The sequence below is a fragment of the Coregonus lavaretus genome (assembly GCF_964263955.1).
Source record: "Coregonus lavaretus genome assembly, chromosome: 3".
NCBI classification, from domain to species: domain Eukaryota; kingdom Metazoa; phylum Chordata; class Actinopteri; order Salmoniformes; family Salmonidae; genus Coregonus; species Coregonus lavaretus.
This window is the reverse complement of record NC_139990.1, coordinates 52,442,490-52,469,678: the sequence shown is the minus strand read 5'-3', so window position 1 is coordinate 52,469,678 and position 27,189 is coordinate 52,442,490. Positions and strand designations below refer to the sequence as shown.

The following is a 27,189-nucleotide window of genomic DNA, read 5'->3' as shown; positions in this document are numbered from 1 at the left end:
TTTTTGCCCTCAGAACCGCCTCAATTCGTCGGGGCATGGATTCTACAAGGTGTCGAAAGTGTTCCACAGGGATGCTGGCCCATGTTGACTCCAATGTGTCCCACAGTTGTCTAGTTGGCTGGGTGTCCTTTGGGTGGTGGACTATTCTTGATACACACGGGAAACTGAGTGTGGAAAAACCCATCAGTGTTGCAGTTCTTGACACACTCAAAATTCTTTAACCTGTCTCCTCCCCTTCATCTGCACTGATTGAAGTGGATTTAGCAAGTGACATCAATAAGGGATCATAGATTTCACCTGGATTCACCTGGTCAGTCTATGTCATGGAAGGAGCTGGTCTTCCTAATGTTTTGTATACTCAGATCCTATGTAGTTCAAAACAATTTGGGGGGGATTGCTAGGTATTACTCCACTGTTGGAGATTGAAACACAAGCATTTCACTGCACCTGCAATAACATATTAAAATCTGTGTATGCGACAAATAAACGTAGATTTGATCTGTAGTTGGTAGTAGTACACACAGTGGATAGCCAGAGCTGTGATGGCGGTCAGTAGGAGGGCACACAGCATCACCAGACACACTGCAGCTGTGATGGCGGTCAGTAGGAGGGCACACAGCATCACCAGACACACTGCAGCTGTGATGGCGGTCAGTAGGAGGGCACACAGCATCACCAGACACACTGCAGCTGTGATGGCGGTCAGTAGGAGGGCACACAGCATCACCAGACACACTGCAGCTGTGATGGCGGTCAGTAGGAGGGCACACAGCATCACCAGACACACTGCAGCTGTGATGGCGGTCAGTAGGAGGGCACACAGCATCACCAGACACACTGCAGCTGTGATGGCGGTCAGTAGGAGGGCACACAGCATCACCAGACACACTGCAGCTGTGATGGCGGTCAGTAGGAGGGCACACAGCATCACCAGACACACTGCAGCTGTGATGGCGGTCAGTAGGAGGGCACACAGCATCACCAGACACACTGCAGCTGTGATGGCGATCAGTAGGAGGGCACACAGCATCACCAGACACACTGCAGCTGTGATGGCGGTCAGTAGGAGGGCACACAGCATCACCAGACACACTGCAGCTGTGATGGCGGTCAGTAGGAGGGCACACAGCATCACCAGACACACTGCAGCTGTGATGGCGGTCAGTAGGAGGGCACACAGCATCACCAGACACACTGCAGCTGTGATGGCGGTCAGTAGGAGGGCACACAGCATCACCAGACACACTGCAGCTGTGATGGCGGTCAGTAGGAGGGCACACAGCATCACCAGACACACTGCAGCTGTGATGGCGGTCAGTAGGAGGGCACACAGCATCACCAGACACACTGCAGCTGGTCTCTATGGAGGGAAACTAGAGCTCAACTTGCCACTGAGCCCTGAGAGGAGAATAACACAATACACTTCATAGAGCATAAAGAAGGACTATATAGCCTTAACAAAGCACATACATAAGGACTTCATACAGCCTTCACAGAGCATACATACGAACTTCATATAGCCTTCATAGAGCATACATAAAGACTTCACAGAGCATACAGAATAACTATATATAGAGTGGGGTCTCCCACTCCACTTTCTATTCTGGTTAGAGCTAGTTTGCGCTGTTCTGTGAAGGGAGTAGTGCACAGCGTTGTACGAGATCTTCAGTTTCTTGGCAATTTCTCGCATGGAATAGCCTTCATTTCTCAGAACAAGAATAGACTGACGAGTTTCAGAAGAAAGTGATTTGTTTCTGGCCAAAAAATTGCTTTTCTTTCGAAAACAAGGACATTTCTAAGTGACCCCAAACTTTTGAACGGTAGTATACATCAGTACAGGGTTACAAGCAGAACATTTGAAAAGGTCCCAGCGTGTTTGTTCTTATCACTCTGAATAGAGAGTGAGGCAGCAGGGGGGAACACAGATTCTTACCTTGGTGAAGTTGATTGTGGACACAGCCAGTCTGTGAGGGTGTGTGACGTGTGTTAGAGATGACGTCTGTGTGTGTTCCGTCTGACTTCTGCCCTGCTGGGGTTTCTCCACACTGCCGGTACAGCTCCATGTCAACTTGATGCACACTGGTATCTGTGAGGTTGTTTCTCTGTCAACACAGCTCACTGGTTTGTCTGTCTGTCGTTGGTCTGTCTATTTGTCTGTCTGTCTGTCACTGGTCTGTCTGGCTGTCGCTGGTATGTGTGTCTGTCGCTTGTCAGGGAGGTAGTGTTGGTCGCCTTCAGGGTTCTCTCAGGCACAAAGGTCTCTGTGTGTGTGTGTTTGTTTTTGTGTGTGCGCACGTGCAAGTGAGTCTATGTTCTTAATTACATGGAGCAACGTCAGCATATTTCTCAGCTTGTGTAAGTGGGTGAGTGTCTTTCTATAACTAAGGGAGTAGTTATTAGATTTCGGTGTCCTTGTGCAGCCTGAGCCCTCCCCCTTTGACGCAAAAACAAAAAACATTGAAACGCCTGTGACTCCAATTAGTATATAATCAAGGCAGCCTGTCAGTCAGTCCATGGCTCTGTGATCATAGAAATTGTTCACGTACGGGTAGAACAGACAGCACCATTGATAGAAACTATTGCCTGATTGAAAGCCGAGGAGAAGCCTGGTACAGAAATGAACATTTACTTAGAAATGACATAAAATGGTAATTACACTATAACAATCTGTTTGGCGGAACTTCTGTGTGTTACCCAAGCTCCAATGATGGACAGGCCATGTAAAATGACATCTATTGATTCTATGCAACCTATTTCGATGTCTTGGGACATTGTCCTTCTCACTCGCCCTGGTGAAGGAGGGCTCTAAGAATATCTCCCTGATGTGATGTCATCAGAATGGAATGTCAGGATCGTCCTGTAGATGCTACAATATGGAATGCTGCCGACATACTTATCTAATGTGACTTTAAACGCCACACAACCTACTTACCATGGAATATCTCAGCTCAGCATGAGGGCAGGAGAAAGCTAATAGCACTTGCCAGTTAAACACTGTATGTGACACTAATATAATGTGAATGCACATATCCAGTACCTCTGTCTGCTCCTTTACTACTAATGAACTCTTGTTGAATGCATGTTATTCCTATGGTTTATACAGAGTACAGTAGCTTTTCTGAATGGTAACATGGCTGACTATACAGCACTATAAACAGAATATACGGAAAAGTTCCATCCTGTCAGTTCCTTTCTGTAAATAGAGATCAAAACAAACCAGTTTTATGTGAATAGTCAGACCGTAGCATGTTACATAGTATGGTCCAGCTGCATATGCAATTAACATGTAAATACTGTATGGTTTTAGCTTCACTTGGTATAAAGAGTCACACCATCACATGTACTGTATGAAGTTGCCTCTGTGGTTGAAACGTTATTAATACAAACTATAGGAGCATTTATTCAAACAGCACAGAGGCATTTCTCACATTTTGTCTAGAACACAGTCAGCCCTGAGCTTCTAATGTCATTGGTAAATCACAGGCTTCCAGCTCCTCCTATCATTTTCCTTCTTTCTTTTACAGTGTGGTCTGGAATGTTGGCTGTACAGGGCTGGTGCTCGCTGGAGCTACTCAACCTTCATGTCTCACACTCATCCCATACATATGTCTCCTATTAGCTACACTCACCCAGAGAGAGGGAGGAGGGAAATAGAGGAAGGAGTGAGGGGAGGGAGAGGGGGAGAGGGAAGGAAGAGAGTGGGAGTGAGGAGAGGGGTAGAGAGAAGGAGAGAGAGAGAGAAGGGAGAGAAGGGAGAGAGACAGTAGGGTGAAGGAGAAGAGAGGAATTCGATATATGCTTTATGTGTTTTATATAAAACCGAGACAGAGACAGCGAATACACTGCATGTGTATGTAAGATAGAGATGTGTGTAGAGAGAGAGAGAGGAGAGAGCATACTGTACACAACCACATCAGAGACCCATATATTTTCCAAAAAAAATGATGTTGTTTATCTTCCGTCTTTTTCCTTCATTTGCATCTCGTTTCACAATAAAAAACTAAACAAACCGCCATACCATGAAAATGTACAAAAATAATAATACAAATAATATGTATATATAATTATATAATTATCAACAAACAGACAACATTAATAATAATAACAATACTATTAATCGTTAACATAATATGACACTTCTTAATCATTGGTCTCATGCATACTCATACACCGCCCGTCCGTTAGGAAAGAGGCCGATTACTAAAAATAGAACCAGGAGTTCAACCAGTTCAGAATAAGCGACTAGCTACATGCAATGACATAAAGGAGAGCCTGATGTACACATTCTTCCTGGCATAAGGTCATTTACAACGGACTGTACTGCACTATATTGCTGCTCCCATCTAGTATACTGTACAGGGCACAATACAAAACTGACTGGAGTTGTACAACATACGCTGGGACTTGCCCAGAGTCTGGGGCTATGATATAGTTCAGATAACACAGACTGTAAGTAACGGTTTCACTCATCCCTCTCTCCCTTTTTTCATCTGTTTTCTCAATCAGTTCATTTCTCATCAGGTTCCTATGGTATGATATGTGTGTCCAGTCTATGGTTTCATTTGACTCTTCCTTCATTGTTTTTAGTGCTTCCATTTTTATTTATTTTTATCTTTGTTTGCACATATTTCTCTCCTTTCTTCCTCCTTTGGGTTTGTCATCCGTGGGCTTGTTCCCCCTCTCTTTTTCCTCCCTCACAGGGTCTTGTCGCTTTCCTTCTTTAAGTGGCTGAGGAAGAGAGAAGAGATCGTATGAGACAGGGTCAGGGATGATGCCCACACACACACACACCACACACACACAGTATTGTACAGCTAACCTTGTGGGGACACACAATTCAGTCCCATTCAAAATCCTATTTTCCCTAACCCGTACTCTTACCCTTATCCAAAAACCTAACCTTAACCCTAAACCTAACCCTAGCTCCTAACCCTAACCCTAAAACTAACCCTAGCTCCTAACCCTAACCTTTAACGTAATTCTAACCCTAACACTAATTCTAACCTTAACCCTAAACCCCCTTGAAATAGCATTTGACCTCGTGGGGACTAACAAAATGTCCCTAGTTGGTCAAATGTTTGTTTGTTTACTATTCTTGTGGGGACTTCTGGTCAAGAATAGTTCAACATGTACACTCTCCCCCACCTCCACCAGACACACTCTCCCCACACCCCACCCAGCTCCCCTGGTCCCTTCAGTAGGCTACCTGTAGTACTCGTCCTGGGTGAGGGAGTGGTGGTGGTGGTGGTGGATCCACTGCTGTTCCAGGGCCAGTCTCTGGATCTGCAGCTCTGCGCTCTGGGCCTGCTGCATGGCCTGGAGCTGGTGGGCCGCTGACATGGAACCTGTCAGAGAGGAGGGCTGGGGCAGCTCACGGAACGGAGCGCCTGGAGGGGGAAGGAAAAGGGAAGCGGAAAGGGAGAAGAGGAGAGACAGGTGAGAGGAGGAGTGGAGAAGAGGAGAGACAGGTGAGAGGAGGAGTGCAGAAGAGGAGAGACAGGTGAGAGGAGGAGTGGAGAAGAGAGAGACAGGTGAGAGGAGGAGTGGAGAAGAGGAGAAACAGGTGAGAGGAGGAGTGGAGAAGAGGAGAGACAGGTGAGAGGAGGAGTGGAGAAGAGAGAGACAGGTGAGAGGAGGAGAGGAGAAGAGGAGAGACAGGTGAGAGGAGGAGTGGAGAAGAGGAGAGACAGGTGAGAGGAGGAGTGCAGAAGAGGAGAGACAGGTGAGAGGAGGAGTGGAGAAGAGAGAGACAGGTGAGAGGAGGAGTGGAGAAGAGGAGAGACAGGTGAGAGGAGGAGTGGAGAAGAGGAGAGACAGGTGAGAGGAGGAGTGGAGAAGAGGAGAGACAGGTGAGAGGAGGAGTAGAGAAGAGGAGAGACAGGTGAGAGGAGGAGTGGAGGAGAGGAGAGACAGGTGAGAGGAGGAGTGGAGAAGAGGAGAGACAGGTGAGAGGAGGAGTGGAGAAGAGAGAGACAGGTGAGAGGAGGAGTGGAGAAGAGGATAGACAGGTGAGAGGAGGAGTGGAGAAGAGGAGAGACAGGTGAGAGGAGAGACAGGTGAGAGGAGGAGTGGAGAAGAGGAGAGACAGGTGAGAGGAGGAGTGGAGAAGAGGAGAGACAGGTGAGAGGAGGAGTGGAGAAGAGTAGAGACAGGTGAGAGGAGGAGTGGAGAAGAGGAGAGACAGGTGAGAGGAGGAGTGGAGAAGAGGAGAGACAGGTGAGAGGAGGAGTGGAGAAGAGGAGAGACAGGTGAGAGGCGGAGTGGAGAAGAGGAGAGACAGGTGAGAGGAGGAGTGGAGAAGAGGAGAGACAGGTGAGAGGAGGAGTGGAGAAGAGGAGAGACAGGTGAGAGGCGGAGTGGAGAAGAGGAGAGACAGGTGAGAGGAGGAGTGTAGAAGGGAGAGAGAGGTGAGGTAGACAGTGACAGATAGATAGTTCGGTATCATATTTATGATACAACACAGACAGACAGACAGGCAGGCAGACAGAACAATAAACAAACAGACCAAAAAACAAGCCTTTCCTCACCGAAGAGCTGTTGTCGTAGCACCTCGCTTTCAGTGAGGGGGTGTGCCAGGATGGGGGTGCCCAGCGTTGCCCCTGGGTAGGGCAGGCGGGCCAGGGGAGACCCCGACGCCAACGGGTCCATCAGGGGGTGCACCCCGCCCGCCGCTAGGGGCCAATGATGTAACAGGAAACACAAGGAGATATTTAATAAGAGTCAAAGCATCAACAACCACGTTAACAACAACATCTCTAACCGATAGGATGAGCTTTCTCAGGCCCATCTCAAAACAGCACTATATAGTAGTATGTAGATCATAGTACAGGATCATAACTGTGGTAGTGTTAGCAGCAGTGGGTACCTGTGTCTTGCTGGTGCAGGTGCAGGTGGGAGTGGATGTGTGAGTGCTGGTGATGATGAGGCGTGACGTTCAACATCTGAAGACGCCCCGGAATCTCTCCTCCTCCTGTTCCTCCTCCTCCACTTCCACCACTTCCTCCACTTCCATTGCTTCCCCCTCTTTCTCTTTCTCTCTCTCGCTCCCTCTCCCTCTCTCGTCCCCTCTCTCCACTGGCTGGCAGCCCCGCTCTGTCTCGCTCTCTTTCTCTCTCCCTCTCTCCGCTCCTCTCTCTCTCAGAGTTGGTGGGGGAGCGAGTGGGAGGGGGGTAGGTCTCAGGAGGGGCGGTCACCGGGGCGGGGGCAGGTGGGGGGTGAGATGGGGGGAGAGAGCTGGGAAAGGAGTGCGGTGCGGGGTGATGGAGGGATGAAACAGGGTTGGAGGGTGGAGGAGGAGCGGGCAGAGGTGCAGCTGCGGGGACCGGGGGTGGAGGGCCTGGTGCAGGCACGGGGTGAGAGGGGAGTGAGGGAGGAAGCAGGGAGAAGGGGGGAGGGTTGGAGAGGGACTGAGGGGCAGGAGGAGGATTAGGGAGACGACTCACAGGTGCTAACGCTGGGTTCTGGAGGGGTGGTGGTGGGGGTGGAGGAGCCTGGGGAGGGGGTGTGCCGTAAATGGACACCTCACCTCCACCCCCTCCCCCCAGCAGTAGGGAGTGAGCGTGTGCATGAGCGTGTGCGTGGGCATGCGAGTGGGAGTGGGCGAGGGCGAGAGCCGTAGGATCTCCCAAGGAGCCTGGCTGGTACACCCTGTCCTCACTCTTAAACTCAAACCCCGGCTTCATGCGCTCACGGTGGGCCGCCACTGCATGGGGAAACCCCATCCCCCCAAACCCTGCGCCCCCCATCCCCCCATGTCCTCCTCCATGCCCCCCTGGCCCCCCCTCCATACTGCCCCCATAGAGGAAACCCAAGATGGCTGCCGCTGTGGCTGCATCAGCAGGCATGTGATGTGGGTGGGCCAGAGCATGGTTCTGGAACTGGGGGAGGAAGAAGGAGGGGTGGACATGGGGGTGGCCATGAGGGTGGCCATGATGGTGGACATGCGGATGTTGGTGTTGGCGACTAGCCCCGAGGGGGGACATGGCGTGGGGCCGGGCGTACTCGCTCAGGGTCCGCAGTGCGGGGGTGTCAGGGCCCAGGTACGGCCCTCCTAACCCGATCCCCAGAGCCCCCTGTGGGCCAACCACCGTTGAACCTCCCATGGATTGCATGAGGAGGGAGTGTGGGATGTGTTGAGAGAGGGAGGGGTGGAGGTGGGAGGGGTGGAGGTGAGCGTGGGGGTGAGGGTGGGAGTGGTGCTGCTGGGGGTGAGGTTGAGGGTGAGACCCAGGGTTAGAAGAAGAGGAGTTAGGGTCGAGGAGGATGGAGGAGGATGAGGGGAAGAAGAGAGAGGAGCCCTGGCGTTGTATATTTGCATTGTTATTGTCCTTCTGTTGCTGCAGGGAGAGAGGGAACGGGAGAGAGGGAGCATTTAAAGAGACAAAAAGGAGAAGGAAATTGAGCATCGTCTCCCCCTCCCTCATTGCCTCCCCCTCCCTCCCTCATCGCCTCGCCCTCCCTGCCTCATTATACTCACTTGTAGATGCCTCTCCAGGTCCCGCTCCCTCTCTCTCTCCCTCTCTCTCTCCCTCTCTTTCTCCCTCACGTCTCTAGCCCTCTGCTCCACCTCTCTCCGGGCTCTCTCGATCACCTCGTTCCTTTTCTTCCACAGTTTGGAGCCGTCCAGGGGGACGAAGAGAACGTCGCTACGGGCGCAGGAGTTTCCACTGCCCCGATCTAGAACTCTGTGGAACCTAGAACCACAAACCACATCAGCAACATCTAACCAATTTATGCATCGGATTTTGTTCCCATATGATGATACTAAGTATCTTTATTATGTGTCTTCTGTTATAGGTGTTGTTGTCTTTGATATACTGTAGGCCTATCTACAAAACATATTCTGTGACAGGACTAGATTTCTCAGCCCCTTTATCTAGAAATAATAGCTGACATATTATGAGAAGTGCCAGCGACAAAAACAGAGATAAAACCACATCAATCAGTTGTTAGAACTTGTTGTTAGAGTGACATATGACGGAGCCCTTCTGTTGCTATGACGCCTATCCCATCTCACCGTGCTGATTGGCTGGCGTGGATCGGAATGTCCACCGGCTTGGGCTCAGGGGAGGGGCTTCTCAAAACAGGAGGTGGGCTTTCGCTCTCCTCCCTCTCCTCTATTGGTTCCTCCTTGATGACAGGTGGACCTGTGGACGAATCAGAATGCCCATCTCTAGGAAGTGAGGAGCTACAGCCAGGGGCCGAAGTGCCATTGTTGTTGCCGGGGTTACTAAGAGGTGGCGGTCCTTTTGAGGCGTTTTGAGGTGAGAGGGACTGAGAGAGAGAGTTGGTATTGCTGCTGCCGCTGCTACTGTTACTATTGCTGTTAGTCGGGACCAGGTTGTTCCCACTGTTCCCATTGGAGTGGTAGGGGCCGCTGAAGGGGGCGTGGCTGTTCAAAGTGCTGTGGAAGGGTGAGGGCCGACAGCCAGGTGACACACCTGAACCAGGAAGTGGCATGTTGGCCCCGGAGGAGGAGCCTGGCGGGTAGGAAGGAAACCCTCCCATCTGATTGGTCGAGGGGCTTGGTAAAGGAGAAAGGGGTGTTGCAGGAGTCTGATTGGAGGACGGGTAATTTGCCGGACGAACGTGATTGGGTCCCAGGACGGAGGGGGGTTGGGGCTGAGCGAGGGAGGTTTGCGGAGGGGGGAGAGGGGGAGGAGGTGGCGGAGGAGGGTAAGGAGCATTCAGAGGGTGTCCATGAGGAGTGGAGGAGGAAGAGGAGGGAGAAACAGACGGGGGTTGGGGTGGACCACCACGGTTTTGGTAGAGAGCCGACTCTCGCTGGTTGGTGTCCCTCTCTCGGTCCCTGTCTCTGGGCTGCTGGGTTGGAAAGTGGGGATGGGACAGGTGGGGGATCTGAGGTCCACCTGGGTAGTCTCGGCCCAGGTTTGGAGTCATTCCGGGGGGGCTGGGGTACTCACGGGCTGGGCCGGTGGAGGGTGGGCCACCAGGGGGATAGTCCTTGGCCCCAGGAGGGTACTCTCTGTGGAAGTGTTCTGGTCCAGAGGGGGGGCTGTGCCTTGTCTGTGCCTGTTCCATCGATGGGGGGTAGTCTCGTTTGGAGGCACTTTGAGGATGTGGGTGGGGTGGTAGGGAAGGGTGGCTGGGGTTGTTTTGGGGTGAGGAAGGGGGGTCGCGGTTTAGCATGGGGGCCGCAGGTAACCCACTGGTCGAGCTTGGGGGGTTTCCTTGGGGGAGGGGGTTATTATTGGGGTTGCCATTGCCCCCCACCTCTCTCATCTGGCCCCCAAACTCGCCCCACCGCCCACCCTCTTTGTCTCTGGGGTGCCCCCTTCCTCCCCCAGCACTGGTGGGTCCAAACTCTCTGTTCTGATTCTCATTACGATTCTGTAAAGAGAACTCCCTTCCTCCTACATCCCTCTCTCCCTCCATCTCTCTATCTCTATCCCTCTCTCTTTCTCTGAACCCCCCCGGTCCAAATTCTCTCCCCCCAGGACCCATGGGGGGGTCTCTCCCAGAGCCCTGAGGTCCCAGGCCTGGGTACTCCCGGTTCTGACCCCCAAACTCTCTCCCTTGGACCCCATTAGGACCCCCCATCCCACCAGAAGTGCTGCTGTTACTACCACTACTAGCCGAGAAATCCCTACCTATCTCCCTCCCCCCATACTCCACCCTCACGCCGGCCGCCGCCCTCTCCCCTCCCCCAGCAGCGTACCTGGGGAGGTATTCCTTGTGGGGGTGGGGGAGGTAAGGGGGGTGGGAGGAGGACGAATGACGGGAGGAAGGGGGGTTGTAGACGGATGGCAGTTGCTGCTGCTGCACTGGTGGTTGGTGCTGCGGCTGGTGAGCGTGGTGGTTACCGGAGTAACGGGCGTAGCCCCAACTCCCCTGGCAACCGGTTGCCGTGCCTCCCTGCCAGCCGGTGGGGCTGTAGTGGTGGGGGTGGGGCGGGGGCTGGGAGGGGGGTAAGGGGCTGGTTTGGGGTAACAGAGAGGGAGGAGCCGTCTTGTTGTCCATCAGTTTCTCACCTTTCTCCAATTTCTCTCTCTCTACCTTGACTTCTGAGGGCAGGTTCTGCCCCCCTAGTTCTAAGGGTTTCAGCGCAGGTGGAGGAGGAAGGGGTGGTGGAGGGGGGTGTGGAATGTTGGGGTTGCCGTGGGGATAGTCTCCCCCGGCAACAGTTGTCTTGGTCACGCACTGCACTTTAGCTTTGGAGTTCATTCGATTGCCACCGTGCACAGTGTCAGCGCTGGCCGGTCCATACTCCATCTTACTCACCAGCTTGGAGTCCTGTGAGAAATAGGACTTCCTGCCACTATTGCTGTCATTGGCTGAATCCCCTGCTCCGCGGAGAGAGGGAACAGGAGCACAGGAAGAGCTGGAGGAGGATGGCAGCTTCAGAGAAGGGCTGTCCTCCATTCCTCCATCCTTCCTTTCTCCATCTCCGCAAGACTCCTCCCCTCTCCCCTCTCTGGCTGCTCTCCTTTCCTCTCCTCCTGTCTTCCCCACTCCTCCCTCTTTCCTTTTCTCCCGTTCCCCCTCTCCTTGCTTTGGGGAGTCTGGACCATCTGAGTCAGAGTCTAAACTGGCTGGAGGGGAGGCAGAGAGACTCGGGGAGGAAGATCGATTGTCCTGGTCGATGTCCCGCCCACTGCTCAGGCTACTGCTCAGACTATTGGCCAAGCTCCCTACAACTGAGCTCCGGCTGCCCTGGGATTGGCCATCCTCGTTGTCACTGTCACGTGACTGTCTGGGAGCCGAGGGTGGGGGCGGTATAGTGGGGGGAGTACTGTCAGTTGAATGAGTTGAAGTCGGCGGGTTGGTGGCAGAGGAAGAATCCTGATGACATAAGGTGAATATCAGGAAAGATTGGAGAAAAAAAACATTTTGACATTAAAACATCGTAATTCAACCTAGTGGTGCTGTACAACATCAAGTTACACTAACCTGAACTTTCTGCCTCTTTGGTGGAGGCACAAGTTCCTCCCCTTCACTCTCTGATGAATCATGGCCTTGCGATCTGTGATTGAAGCGACTGACAGCCAATTCCTCGCCAGCAGCTCTTTGCTAAGATACAGAATATGCCATGCATATCATTTTTAAAAGTAAGAAAGACAAAAGACAAACTCACAGAGAGATGACACTAAAGCAATATGAAACACACACACATAGTCTTGTACAGCTAACCTCGTGGGACCAAGTCCCCACAAGAATAGTTAAACACGTCCACACACACACGCCACATTGGCACTATAATTCGTATGTCTATAGTACATCTAAGGCAATCATGGTGGTGATGACTCATACAGGCACGCACACAGCTTCATTACGGCTTACATGTAGATCAATATCTAATGACTGACAGCCTCTTCTTCTCTCACACACACACACACAAACACACACACACACACTTTATTATTTACAAAGAGAGGGGTGGGTTGGAGAGAGATAGACAAATATAGATGAAAAGACTAGATGACAAACAAAGCCATAAGGAGACGGAGAGGGACAACATAACAAGACAGAGAGTTACTTAGGGAGAACAAGGGAAAGAACAGACAGAAAACATGATAGGCTCTCACCGTCTGCCTGTCGTTTCGTTCTGCACGAGAAGGGCTGGGATGCGGACGTCTACCCCTCCTCTCCTCGTTGCTTCCCCCACGCCTCCGCCCACTGCGCATGGGCATCTGAACCGCCAGAGGTGGAGGGGGCACGACGGAGGAGAAGAAAAGGAGAGAGGAGGAACAAATGAAGAGAGAGAATGGGAAATGGGGTATGAGAGGGGGGGTTAAGGGAGGTAGAGGGGGTAAAGGGAGGTAGAGGTGGGTAAAGGGAGGTAGAGGTGGGTAAAGGGGGGTAGAGGGAGGTAAAGGGGTCAAAACAATAAGTATAGAGAACAGTAGAGGAGGACAAAACCGAGGAGGGGAGCAAGGGGAAAGAAAAAAAGTGAGGGATAGAGGGGGCAGAAAGGAGGGGAGAGGGGAACGAAGGATGATGAGATATCAAGGGGGTAGGAACGAGGGAGAAAGGAGAGAGGATCAGGGAAGGGTAGAGAGGGGTAAAGAGCATGAAGAGGGAAATGGGAGGGTAGAAGGCGGCAAGAACGAGGAGAGAAGAGAACAGAGAGGAATAATTTTGGCATCAACGTCCACACAGAATATACACACAAAATATATACACAGAATCTACACACAGAATCTACACACAGAATATCTTAACTTCAAAAGTCTTATTAATCTTAAATGATGTCAAATATACCATTACAGTCCATCTCCGTGCAATATCATACAACTATTAACAATAAACACATATGCAATCTGACCCACACATGCACACTCAGCTACAAAGGTGAACAAGGTTCAAATGAAGGAAGACATTGAAACAGTTCATACCGATTCTTTGTGAGTTCGAGTTTTCATCGTTGCACCTTTATGATGTCCATCCCACCCCACAGGCCATAGCAGTGAATGAAGTGGTGTCCTTGTCTTTCTCTGTAGGACTGAAAATCACCTCACCACCATCTGAGCTTCTACAACCTGGAAAAAACACCACAATTATGAATTCTCTACCTAACCAGGCCAGTCCCATTGAATTAGGTAACATCAGAAAACCTCAACAAATAAAATACAATGATACAACAACCATAAAACAACACATTATTTTACAGGATACGTTACAATGCATCATCAATCATAATAACAAATGCTGTACACATATTGAACGATAAATATTGAACAATCAATATTGAACAATAACATCAACATTACAACTACAGTTATAGGGAATTCATTGCAATGGTGGACTGATTAACTAGGCTTTGAGTGCATGTACAAGTCAAGGATCCTCAACACAGCGATGCTACAGGAAAACCAATATCTGACTCATATCACACTTCAATACTGAATGGATGCATAGTTGAGTAATACACCGCAGTTCAGTTCATTCAGAAGAATCATGGTTAAAGGAAAACTTCACCCAAAAACGAACTTTTGGTATTTGTTTAATTTAGGTCATTGTTCAAAATGTTTTGCGTGTCAGCAATCAAGTTTTCAATATATAACTTTCAAAATACAGAAATACAGCTGGTATGATGCATTTTGATTCATACCGGCTATGTCAACAATGGACTAATGAAAAAAATACCAAACGATCGTTTTTGGGTAGTTTTCCTTTAAGGACATGGAATCTGTACTGTTGTGTATGACAATAAACACATTTGGAAGAAAATATTGTGTGCACAGATTATTCCCTTATGCTGATGAACATTCGTACTTGGATACTGTACAGCACCTTCCCAAAGCAATCGGATGCGTGTTTGTGTTGTAGTCTTTTTCATCTCATCAGAATCCACTAAGGTGTTGTTTAAGCCTGGGTCAGAATATAGCCATCTCCATAAGATACTGAGCCTCAGGTAACCAGCTGGGCTATACCAGAGCCACATTAGCCCCTTACCCACCCTACAGGAGCCCAGCCCCAGGCCCAAACCTGCATGGGATGAACAGTCTGATCATTCATTCATTCATAGATTCTAGGGCTGGGAATTGCCAGGGACCTCACAAAACGATATTATCATGATACTTAGGTGCCGATATGATATGTATTGCGATTCTCACAATTCTATATGTTTTGCGATTCGATACTGTGATTTTATTGCGATTCGATGTTCCAAACATATTGCTCACTATATCTCTGCTGCAGAGAGACAAGAGAGCATGAGAAAACGTGTTTTGATCAGTCATGGAAAAATACTATTGCAATATTGTCAAAACAATATGATATATTGTCAAAAATAATATCCCGATATGTAACAGATTTTCCCCCATCACTAATAGATACAGGTAATTGACCATGACATTTAACATATATGCCCAAATAATTCACCCATTCATTCATTAGGGTTTTAGACTATGAAATATGACACAGGTTTTACATGTCCAACTCATTCACCCATTCATGTTTCACTATGGCGAGAAAAAAAGTCAAGCTCATCTATACTGAATGAGGATATAAATAGAACAGTTACACACTGGGCGAAATGAACGGATATATTTAGCCGGGTAGTAAGCACTGCGAATGGAGGCACTTGTGTTCAACCCAGCGAGCAGTAAACACACAAAGATTCAAAGTGTGTGTGTGTGTGTGTTTGAATCATTGCAGGTACAGTAAATCCGATGGTGGCGCCACTACTGCATATATTAATTATTAGTGCATACTGCATATGTTCATACACTCACACACTGTATATTAACAGTTACAGCAGTTAGTTACAGATTCACACACAGAAACACACAGTGTATAGTTACTTGGCATGAATTCAACATGTGTGACCGACTGGCTTTGAACCTGGACTAAGTGCCACAAGACTGTGTTATCCTGCTGAGCTAAAGCCTAGGCATTAGCCCGGGGAGCTAACACAAGTTCACGTTTCAGACAAGGCTACTCGTCAGTCATCAAGCTATCTTGGTTCACAGAACCACCTCCTTTACACGTGCAATGTGCATAGCGGTACATTGACCTTCTCCATATACTTGTTGTTTACTATATTGCAGTAGCTATAGAATTCACACACTCAATGATAACCATTGTGCCATCACTTGTGCTATTGAATCAATACGTGTAGGCCTATGGGCCTAATGTAAAGCAGAGGAGGGAGGCTATGGATCCCAATGACACATAGATACTGTATACAGTCAGTGTATATCTTAGTCACAGGTGGCTGGCTGCTATTATTTATGAGTTCATTTGCTGGTCCCTGGCTGTGGTCCATCAACACTAAAAGAAAACACAGCATTTACCATAGCTTACAATAATCACATAATGTACAGCAATGGTCAAACACACACACACACACACACACACCTATGTGCACATTACCTGTTTCTCGCTCTCACACACATGAATGCATTAAAATGAAATATGTGATGCATCGTAGTATGCCTTTAGCCCGTGTAAGTATGCAGTTACACAGCTCACATCACCGACAGCAGGCACCGCAACCGTCCTCTTTCTTCTTTCTTCTCCCGCTAGTGTTATTGATACACATGCAGATGCGACCGGCTCTGCTATTCTGTACAACAAGCGAGCTACATCGGAATAGACTACATCGACGATGTAGACGGCATGTGCAATAGCATATATTGGCTAACACTGATAATGCAGAATAGAAGTGGTCCTACGCCTATGCCTGTTGTGTTTCTCCCATAGGGTACAGTTTTTTTTCTACATGTCTAGAAAAATTATTCGGAATAGAATGGCGAATGGCATTCTTCACCGACTCACCGAGACGCCTTTTCTCGTTGGAATGTGAGTGCGTCTGTTGTGCGTTGTAATCTAACACACATTTTACCGGGCCATGAATTACACATAACGCATGATCATTAAAGAAAGGACACAAAGAAAGGGGAGGGAAGACACAAACGTGGCCAACAAGAATAGCAAAAAAATATAAGCATCCATTTTCCCTTCTCCTTACCTATGATATCCAGCGATGCGTGTCTCCTTTCACTCTCTCTTTCTTTAGCTGTCTCTCTCGGTTTATACTGTACGTTGACACACACACATAGGAGCAGCACGCGCACCTATAAACATAGGCTGCTGGATCATATTGCAACGGGGTTCCGCAAATAATGCAGAATTTTCTCTCTCCTTCACAAGTCGTTGCAGGAAAAAACGGGGTGCCGCTGAAGACTGTACGAATTGATGCGTACGTTTGCCTCTTCCCCACCCCCCTCTCCCCCTTTTCTTTCTCCCTCTTCCTCCGTCAAGACGACTTGCACTTTTTGCCGTCGGTACGGTAACAAAATCAACTGAGGGCTAGCAAAGGATGCACTTCGAGGGAGAGAGAAAGAGAGGGAGAGGAGGGCGTGATTTGCATATTCTTAAGGAATGGGGGAGCGAGAAGGAAGAGGCGCAGAGAGAGCCAACACTCAGAAGAGGGAGGGGAGGGAAGGAGAGAAGTCCCTTTCTTCAGTTTTCTCTTCCCCCACTCCAATGTAGGATCACCTTAACAGTGCATTCGTCTACTATAGGCTACTTTGCATGGATCCTGTATACACATAATAACTCTCAAATTATAGAATCTTACGTTCTCTCCCTTTGTTCTATAACTTCACCCCACCATTGTATTGATAGGCATATGGCTATAGCATGCAGTCCAATGTGTAGTCAAACAGCATCGAACTGCATCATGCCATTATAGTGCATTCTTAAAGTTTCAGTGTCCATTCTATTCATGCCTAGAACGGGGTTCTTCTTTGAGTGCATAACCCTTTCCCCTAAAACCTAGGCCTACCCCGTTCCTTCTGCTTCCACCTCTCCCTCCCTCACCCTCTCTCGGTCTACCTCTCTCTCTTTACTCTGCACAGTGTCGGGGGAGGTAGCTACGGTGTGTCCAGTCAAGCGGTTCTGCAAACCACCTCCCTACTCTCGTCTGTCGTTTTTTATTCCCCCCTTCACACAGCCCCCTGTCCCGTCTCCTATTGTGTAGTAACCATAGTAACCATATGGAGGAGCGACCTACTGCGCTTGCGCGCCTTTTACCTTCACACACAAGGCCATGTCTCGCGCTCCCTCTGCTGCTGCATTTAGAACATGCAATTGATATACCTGCAGCAATTTATATAACAATGTAGCTACAGTTGATACATTGTTAATATGATGCAGCTTGTCACTGCGTACAGTGCGCATTACACGTGTCAGCCACACCAGGGGCTTATTTAGGAGGATGTAACTTTACAGGGCTTTCAGATATACATTTATTAGTGTATGTAGAACGAACAAAAGTATCTATTTAATTAAGAATGGGTAAATGCGGCAGCCCAATGCATTTCTACCCAATTGAATGTGCCCCATGTGAATGTAGTGGCACAGATGAGATGCAGTAGCCAATATTTACATTTTACATTTTAGTCATTTAGCAGACGCTCTTATTCAGAGCGACTTACAGTTAGTGAGTGCATACATTTTTCATACTGGCCCCCCGTGGGAAACGAACCCACAACCCTGGCGTTGCAAGCGCCATGCTCTACCAACTGAGCTACACGGGGCACAATATAGCGTATAGCCAGCCTAAAGTAGAGCTTTCATTTTAATTATCTCCAATAATAATATAAAATAAAACATATCACATACAAAACACGCAGACACAATTGTGGCTGATGTTTACATCATAAGTGTTCATATCTTTATTGATTGGATGGTTTCTGTAGTAAGCTTTTAGATGTAAGTGGTAACAGACAATTATGTGGCAGGCTTTTAGATGTAAGTGGTAACTGAAATGTTGCCTAAGAGGGAAGGAGGGGAGGAAAAAGGGAAAATCAGGCAATTGAGGAAATTGAGATGGGAAAACTCTTTCAGGTAAAGGGAAGGAGAAAAGAGAGGGATGGAAAAGAACAAGGGAACAGGTAGAGGAATGTGCGTGTATGTTTTGAGAGAGAGGGAAATACTGCTTTGTGCACCACACTTATGTCTTGTTTAAAACCAATCAGCCCGGCTGCATTCTGCACTAGTCTCCAACTCATCATCTTATCAAACATGTAGCCTCCAATACATCAGTGCGTTCTAAGTGATTTAAAGGCTAATTCATATGAATGTGTTTTTCAGTGCATCTCTCTCTCTCTCTCTCTCTCTCTCTCTCTCTCTCTCTCTCTCTCTCTCTCTCTCTCTCTCTCTCTCTCTCTCTCTCTCTCTGTGTCTGTCTGTCTCTGCTTTACTTTTTAAGGGGGTAAGGGTTGATTATCGGTCTGCTCTCTCTCTGTCTGTCTGTCTTATTCAGTCTGTCTGTCTCTCTGTCCATCCGACCATATGTCTGTCTGACCTTCTATCGATCTGTCTGTCTGTCTGTCTGTCTGTCTGTCTGTCTGATGGATTCATTGTATGTATTTATGTATATCTGTCTGTGTACACCTGTGTCTGTCCATCTGTGTTAGTCTGTCTGTGCCCAGCAGTGATGTGATGTGTGTCTGTGATTCTGTGTCAGTGTCCGTCAACCCAGAGGAGCCTTAGAGGGCAGCGGGGTTCCGGAAGTTGTGCCCTGCGAAGCGAGCCTGGTCCCCTAACTCCTCCTCAATCCTAAGAGAGGATAAAGATGAAAAGAGGAAGATGGAGACCAGGAGAAAGACAAAGTGTTCAGAGAGGAACAGACAGACAGACAGTTATACAGACTCATACAACAACAACCACACACAGTAAGTAGGACACCAACCTCATGAGTTGATTGTATTTGGCCAGCCGCTCTGATCGACAGGGAGCTCCAGTCTTGATCTGTCCTGTGCAGAGGCCCACCACCAGATCAGCGATGAAGGTGTCCTCTGTCTCACCTGAGCGGTGGCTCACCATCACCCCCCAGCCATTCTCCTGAGCCAGCTTACACCTGGAGGACAGACAGAGAGAGATACACAGAGAGACAGACAGAGAGGGAGAGGGAGAGAGAGACAGATACAGAGATGGAGAGAGAGGGAGAGGGAGATATACACAGATAGACAGAGAGGGAGGGAGAGAGAGAGAGAAAGATACAGAGATGGAGAAAGAGGGAGAGATACACAGAGAGACAGAGAGGGAGAGAGAGAGAGACAGATACAGAGATGGAGAGAGAGGGAGAGACACAGAGAGACAGACAGAGAGGAGAGAGAGAGAGACAGCGACAGATACAGAGACGGAGAGAGAGGGAGAGACAGAGAGAGAGGGAGAGAGGGGGAGCGTGGTGGATGAGGTGAGTTCTCACCTTTACACTGTAAAACGCATTGAAAATCATTATATAAAGGTATGTATATAGGGTTTACAATAACATAAAACCTGCTCTAAAATCAATACACAATCTGCGTCCCAAATGGCAACCTACAGTATGTATTCCCTATATAGTGCACTACTTTTGTCCAGGGCCCATATAGCACTAGATCAAGAAAAGGGTGCCATTTTGGATACACTCTAAAAAGCGAATCTGGTCCACACTCCCCTCCCTGACTCACGCCTGGATGGCTTCGGTGACAGAGCCGATCTGGTTTACTTTGAGCAGCAGGCAGTTGCAGGCCCTCTCCTCCAGGGCACGCTCTATCCTCTTGGGGTTGGTGACGGTCAGGTCGTCCCCCACCACCTGGATCCCCACGGAGGCTGTCATCTGGGACCAGGCCGGCCAGTCATCCTGGTCAAATGGGTCCTCAATGGACACCACTGGAGGAGAGAGGGTGAGGAGGAATGTTAGTGAGTGTTTGTGTGTGCTGCAACCAAAACGCAGGTCTTGATGGAGAATAAGGGTAAGGACAGGGGGAGAATGAGGGTGACCTGGGGCCTTGCCTCTAGACACTGATCTAAGGACAGTTTTGCTTTTCAACCCCTAATGGTTAATGTTACAATTTCTGAGCAGTAGATTTTCCTAGATCTGTCCCTAAAGGAAAGATCTACCTAGAGTGAAGGAACTTACTCTACCATGTTAAGGAGTGTGTATGTGTGTGTTTGTGTCTGTGTCTGTGTCTATTCTAGCTTATTAAGGGGTGAATGATGGGAGTTGGTTGATTAGCTTAAGACCCACTCATGGCCCATGGTGGATGGGCTCAGAGGTACAGTGTGTCAGTCTTAATGGGGATTTCAATTACTGCCTCTGACTGGACACGCTATACTATCATCTCCCATATCTGCCATTACACTCTACACTCCTCAGAGAGAGAGAGAGAGAGAGAGAGAGAGAGAGAGAGAGAGAGAGAGAGAGAGAGAGAGAGAGAGAGAGAGAGAGAGAGAGAGAGAGAGAGAGAAGAGAGAGAGAGAGAGAGAGAGAAAGAGAGAGAGAGAGAGAGAGAGAGAGAGAGAGAGAGAGAGAGAGAGAGAGAGAGAGAGAGAGAGAGAGAGAGAGATTGGACGGCCTCCCCTCGTTTCCCGACAACAGTTAAGGAGGTTTTAATTATGTGCTACAGTGCACATTTGGCAAGGTGGGAGCTGCACTGATGTAGCCCTGTCCCCCATCACTGGTGCTTATCCATGTCTCTATGGCTGTGTGTGTGTGTGTGTGAGAGAGAGAGAGAGCTTCAGTACAAGACATCAGGGTTATCATCGGGAGGGGAGTAGCCTAGTCAAACATAGCATGGAACAATTAACCATGTTAGGGTGACAGGTACACACACACACACACCTGGGTAGTCATTGACGAAGCCCTGGTACATGTCGCAGAGCTCCTGGGCGCTAATGTGGCGGTCTGCGTTGGGCGGAGACTTGAAGTCCAGGTCGTACTTGCCCTCTTTGTAGAACTCAGAGGCTGCCACATCCATCCCGATCACCACCTTGTCTGTGAAGCCTGCCTTCTCAATGGCTGTCTTGATCAGCTCCAGGGCTGCACAGGACACAGGGACAGGACAGAGGGACAGGACAGAGGGACAGGACAGAGGGACAGGACACAGGGACATGACAGAGGGACAGGACAGAGGGACAGGACAGAGGGACAGGACACAGGGACAGGACAGAGGGACAGGACAGAGGGACAGGACAGAGGGACAGGACAAAGGGACAGGACAAAGGGACAGGACAGAGGGACAGGACAAAGGGACAGGACAGAGGGACAGGAAAGAGGGACAGGACAAAGGGACAGGACAGAGGGACAGGACAAAGGGACAGGACAGAGGGACAGGACAGAGGGACAGGACAAAGGGACAGGACAGAGGGACAGGACACAGGGACAGGACAGAGGGACAGGACAAAGGGACAGGACAGAGGGACAGGACAAAGGGACAGGACACAGGGACAGGACACAGGGACAGGACAGAGGGACAGGGGACAGGACACAGGGACAGGACAGAGGGACAGGACACAGTGACAGGACAGAGGGACAGGACAGAGGGACAGGACAAAGGGACAGGACAGAGGGACAGGACAAAGGGACGGGACAGAGGGACAGGACAAAGGGACGGGACAGAGGGACAGGACAGAGGGACATGACAGAGGGACAGGACAAAGGGACGGGACAGGACAGAGGGACAGGACAGAGGGACATGACAAAGGGACGGGACAGAGGGACAGGACAAAGGGACAGGACAAAGGGACGGGACCAAGGGACAGGACAGAGGGACAGGACAGAGGGACAGGACACAGGGACAGGACAGAGGGACAGGACACAGGGACACAGAGAGACAGGGAAAGGGAGTGTGAAAAGAAAGGTGAGCAGGGAGAGGGGGTTGTTATAAAACAGTGAGTGATAAATCCAATGCTGGGGTACTGTGCTTGTCTTGCTCTGTCTCGGAAAGACAATGTGCTGTGTCTACCAGTTCGAAAACAACCACTGGCTCCCACCCCTTCAGTATTTCCAGTAATGTTGGAAATCTTGCCTACAGTGCATTCAGAAAGTATTCATACCCCTTGACTTATTCCACATTTTGTTATATTACAGCCTGAATTCAAAATGGATTAAATAGATTTTTATTCACACCCATCTACACATAATACCCCATAACGACAAAGTGAAAACATGTTTTTAGACATTTTTGCAAATTTATTGAAAATGAAATACAGAAATATCTAATTTACATAAGTATTCACACCCCTGAGTCAATACGTGTTAGAATCACCTTTGGCAGCGATTACAGCTGTGAGTCTTTCTGGGTCAGTCTTTAAGAGCTTTGCACAGCTGGATTGTACAATATTTGCACATTATTCTTTTTACAATTCTTCAAGCTCTATCAAGTTGGTTGTTGATCATTGCTAGACAGCCATTTTCAAGTCTTGCCATAGATTTTCAAGCCGATTTAAGTCAAAACTGTAACTTCAATGTCGTCTTGGTAAGCAACTCCAGTGTATATTTGGCCTTGTGTTTTAGGTTATTGTCCTGCTGGAAGGTCTGAAAGCAGACTGAACCAGGTTTTCCTCTAGGATTTTGCCTGTGCATAGCTCTATTTAGTTTCTTTTTATATAAAAAAAACTCCCTAGACCTTGAAGACAACAATCATAACCATAACATGATGCAGCCACCACCATGCTTGAAAATATGAAGAGTGATACTCAGTGATGTGTTGTGTTGGATTTGCCCCAAACATAACGCTTTGTATTCAGGACATTAAGTTAATTTCTTTGCCACATTTTTTGCCATTTTACTTAAGTGCCTTATTGCAAACAGGATGCATGTTTTGGAATATTTGTATTCTGTACAGGCTTCCTTCTTTTCACTCTGTCATTTAGGTTAGTATTGTGGAGTAACTACAATGTTGTTGATCCATCCTCAGTTTTCTCCTATCACAGCCATTAAACTCTGTAACTGTTTTAAAGTTTCCTTCCTCTCCAGTAACTGAGTTAGGAAGGATGCCTGTATCTTTGTAGTGACTGGGTGTATTGATACACCATCCAAAGTGTAATTAATAACTCCACCATGCTCAAAGTGATATTCAATGTCTGCTTTTTATATTTGTACCCATCTACCAATAGGTGCCCTTCTTTGCGAGGCATTGGAAAACCTCCCTGGTCTTTGTGGTTGAATCTGTGTTTGAAATGCACTGCTCGACTGAGGGAACTTACAGATAATTGTATGTGTGGGGTACAGAGACGAGGTAGTCATTCAAAAATCATGTTAAACACTATTATTGCACACAGAGTCCATGCAGCTTATTATGTGACTTGTTAAGCAAATTTTTACACCTGAACTCATTTCGACTTGCCATAACAAAGGGGTTGAATACTTATTGACTCAAGACATGTTAACATTTCAAAAAAATTTGACTGTCACGACTTCCGCCGAGGCTGCCTCCCCTCCTTGTTCGGGCAGGTTTTCGGCGTTCGGCGTCACTGGCTTACTAGCTACTGCTGATCCATTTATCATCACTCCATTTGTCTTGTCGTCAGTCACACACACCTGGTCCTTATTCCCTCATTAGTCATTGTATAAGTGTTCCCTCTGCTTCCTTGTCTGTGTGGGTGATTGTTTATTGTGGAGGTTAGGGAAGCTCGGTGGAGCTCGTGTATTTTGTATCGACGGGAGTATTTCCCGTGTGCCTGTTTTGTGCCCTGGAGTGTGTTTGACGCATTTCTGCGTAAACCTGTATTTTGCGGATTAAAGCCTGTTATTCTGTGATTTACCCTCCTGCGCCTGACTACTTCAACACCACCTCATCACATTTACATTATGGGGTATTGTGTATAGGCCAGGCTGTAACACAATAAAATGTGGAAAAAGTCAAGGGGTGTGAATACTTTTTGAAGGCACTGTAAGCCAATTGGAAGGCTGTTTCCTTCCCATCTGAAAACACTGAAAGCTGAGGGTCTACAAAGGTTGTTTTCGGACCATGCAGTAGTGTCTTTGATATGTCTTTCCTCCTGTCTATCTCACCTTCAGTGTTCTCCAGTATGTTTGGGGCGAATCCCCCCTCGTCCCCCACGTTGGTGGCGTCCTGGCCATACTTCTCCTTGATCACTTCCCGCAGTGTCTGGTACAGCTCCGCCCCCACACGCACAGCGTCCCTGAAAGACTCCGCCCCTACAGGAAGTACCATGAACTCCTGCATGGCCAGCTTGTTGCCCGCATGAGAGCCCCCGTTGATGACGTTAAAGGCCTGAGGGAGAGGGGGACCAGGGGAGGAGAGGAGAGGGAGACATCAGTATTTGTCCATTTACAGCATTTATTCCTTTATCCAGTTGTTCCTTCATTCCTTTATCCAGTTGTTCCTTCATTCCTTTATCCAGTCGTTCCATCATTCCTTTATCCAATCATTCCTTCATCGAGTTGTTTCTTCATTCCTTTATTCATTCATTCAATGACAGAGACAACTGTCTGAAGCCTTCATCTTATCTTTTTTACAGAGTAGGCTATGGTTTTTGGTCAAATGTATTCTATGACAGTCAACTGAATACAAGTGAAAATGTAACGGTAATGAACTCACAGGAACTGGAAGCACTAGCTCTGTGTTTCCTGCCAGGTCAGCAATGTGACGGTACAGTGGGACACCTTTCTCTGCGGCACCAGCTTTGCATATGGCCAAGGACACACCCAGAATAGCATTGGCCCCGAACTGAGCTGAAGGGAGCAGAACGAATAGGTATGAATTAAGGGAAAGCTCAAATTGAAAAAGCACTGGTTAGAATAAAACATTCACACGCCAGCTCTTGAGACCAGGACTGGTCTAAGCTGGTGTCTCATACGTGGTTCATACAGGTTGTTACTTACACTTGTTCTCAGTGCCGTCCATCTCTATCATGATCTTGTCCAGTTTCTCCTGTTCCACCACACTGACCCCCTGCAACACAACACATCTTAGAGAGCTGATGAGACATCTTTCTCTCTTTCTCTCAGTTACAAATACATTTTTACATTTGACATTTTAGTCATTTAGCAGACGCTCTTATCCAGAGCGACTTACAGGAGCAATTACGCCCAAACAAACACACTGCAACACAGGACACAACCCACACACACGCGCGGGCACACACACACACGCTCACTACCGTACTCACCGACTGGATGAGGGAAGGACCAATGGTGTCATTGATGTGACCAACAGCCTTGAGCACACCTAGGAGAAGGAGGGATATAGTGAAGGATGAGAAGAAACAGGATGAAGAGGAGGAGGAGGAGGAGGAGGAGGATACAGAGACAGGACATTAGAATGAAGAAAAGGCCACAGAAAAGTAGCTCATTCTGCATGTCACTCAGTCTAGTCATGTTCATTTTCCTCCTCACTGTGCTCCCATAAGTCAATATGGCTTACTGCCCATACCTCTCCTAGTGCCCATCCATCTCCTAGCACATTTATCTACCCCCCCTCCCCTCACTCACACACACACACACACACACACACACACACACACACACACACACACACACACACACACACACACACACACACACACACACACACATACACACACACACACACACACACACAAACGAGCATGCACAAACACACACACACACAGCTTCCTCAGCCCTCACCTTTGCCCTTGTAGCGGCTCTTGTCTCCATCTCTCAGCTCCAGGGCTTCATAGATGCCAGTAGACGCTCCGCTAGGCACAGCTGCCCTGAAGACACCTAGAAGGAGGAGGGAGAGATTTGAGGGAATGGAGGGGTGAGGGAACGAGCGAATGGAGGGTGAGGGAGGGGAAGACAGAGGGGGGAGGGAATGGAAGGGATGAGGAAACGAGGGAATGGAGGGGTGAAGGATAGAGAGGTGAGGAAAAAACACATTAGCCAGTTGATAATGGAATATCACAAATAATCACACCATGTAGCGATAATGAAAATTGCCAGTGTCTCACCTTTGTCAGTGTGCAGGTCCACTTCCACTGTGGGGTTCCCCCTGGAGTCCAGGATCTCCCTGGCAACAATGTTCACTATCGACATCCTGTGGGGAACACACACACAGACACACACACACACACACACACACAGTCAGAGGCAAATATAATACACATACAATTCATTCTCACCTCTAACAGACACGCACACACGTACACACACACACGTACACACACACACACACACACACACACACACACACAGCACCTTTCATCCTCTCTTGTAGCACATACAGTACACGCACCACCCCTCCAGCCATGTTCTAACACAGCCATGTTCTAACACAGCCTTGTTCTAACACAGCCATGTTCTAACAAAGCCTTGTTCTAACACAGCCATGTTCTAACACGGCCTTGTTCTAACACAGCCTAGTTGTAACACAGCCATGTTCTAACACAGCCATGTTCTAACACAGCCATGTTCTAACACAGCCTTGTTCTAACACAGCCATGTTCTAACACAGCCTTGTTCTAACACAGCCATGTTCTAACACGGCCTTGTTCTAACACGGCCTTGTTCTAACACAGCCATGTTCTAACACAGCAGAGGGATTTCTGCATTACCAAAACAAGCTTGAGAATAAGGGGGAGAAAGATGAGAGGAGCAAGGGAACGGTGGTAGAGATGATTAAATTATTAAACCCCCCTTTGGCCAGAATGATGAATATTCTGAGATGGGGAATGGAGAGTGGGACAGACAGAGGAAGACACAGACAGAATGATAGATTAAAATGACCTCTAAAATGTATTTGCCGGAGACATAAACATGAGGACAGGCTTAAATAGACAATATAGAGAAGACTTTTACTCTCTCTCTCTCTCTCTCTCTCTCTCTCTCTCTCTCTCTCTCTCTCTCTCTCTCTCTCTCTCTCTCTCTCTCTCTCTCTCTCTTTCTCTCTCTCTCTCTCTCTCACACACACACACACACACACACACCCAACTGGCACACACTGACGCATAGTCAGGAAGTAA

The 27,189-nt window shown here is 48.4% G+C and overlaps 2 protein-coding genes across 2 annotated transcripts; both read right to left on the bottom strand.

Annotated features, from left to right (window-relative positions):
• Window positions 1-4,655: 4,655 nt before the first annotated feature.
• LOC311127021 (uncharacterized protein) lies at window positions 4,656-13,382 on the bottom strand (the record flags this gene model as incomplete). Its single annotated transcript, XM_084158761.1, has 9 exons — window positions 4,656-4,728; window positions 5,207-5,387; window positions 6,528-6,671; window positions 6,866-8,336; window positions 8,477-8,693; window positions 9,017-11,802; window positions 11,911-12,030; window positions 12,546-12,650; window positions 13,356-13,382. The coding sequence occupies 9 exons, from the start codon at window positions 13,380-13,382 to the stop codon at window positions 4,695-4,697; spliced, it is 5,085 nt and encodes a 1,694-aa protein (XP_084014887.1). The 3' UTR covers window positions 4,656-4,694.
• Window positions 13,383-18,117: 4,735 nt separating this feature from the next.
• Window positions 18,118-26,263, bottom strand: LOC311127051 (gamma-enolase-like; the record flags this gene model as incomplete). Its single annotated transcript, XM_084158799.1, has 10 exons — window positions 18,118-19,032; window positions 19,166-19,333; window positions 19,929-20,130; window positions 21,083-21,280; window positions 24,257-24,479; window positions 24,807-24,940; window positions 25,091-25,160; window positions 25,378-25,436; window positions 25,856-25,951; window positions 26,179-26,263. 10 exons carry the CDS (start codon window positions 26,261-26,263, stop codon window positions 18,963-18,965), a joined length of 1,305 nt encoding a protein of 434 aa, XP_084014925.1. The 3' UTR covers window positions 18,118-18,962.
• Window positions 26,264-27,189: the final 926 nt, after the last annotated feature.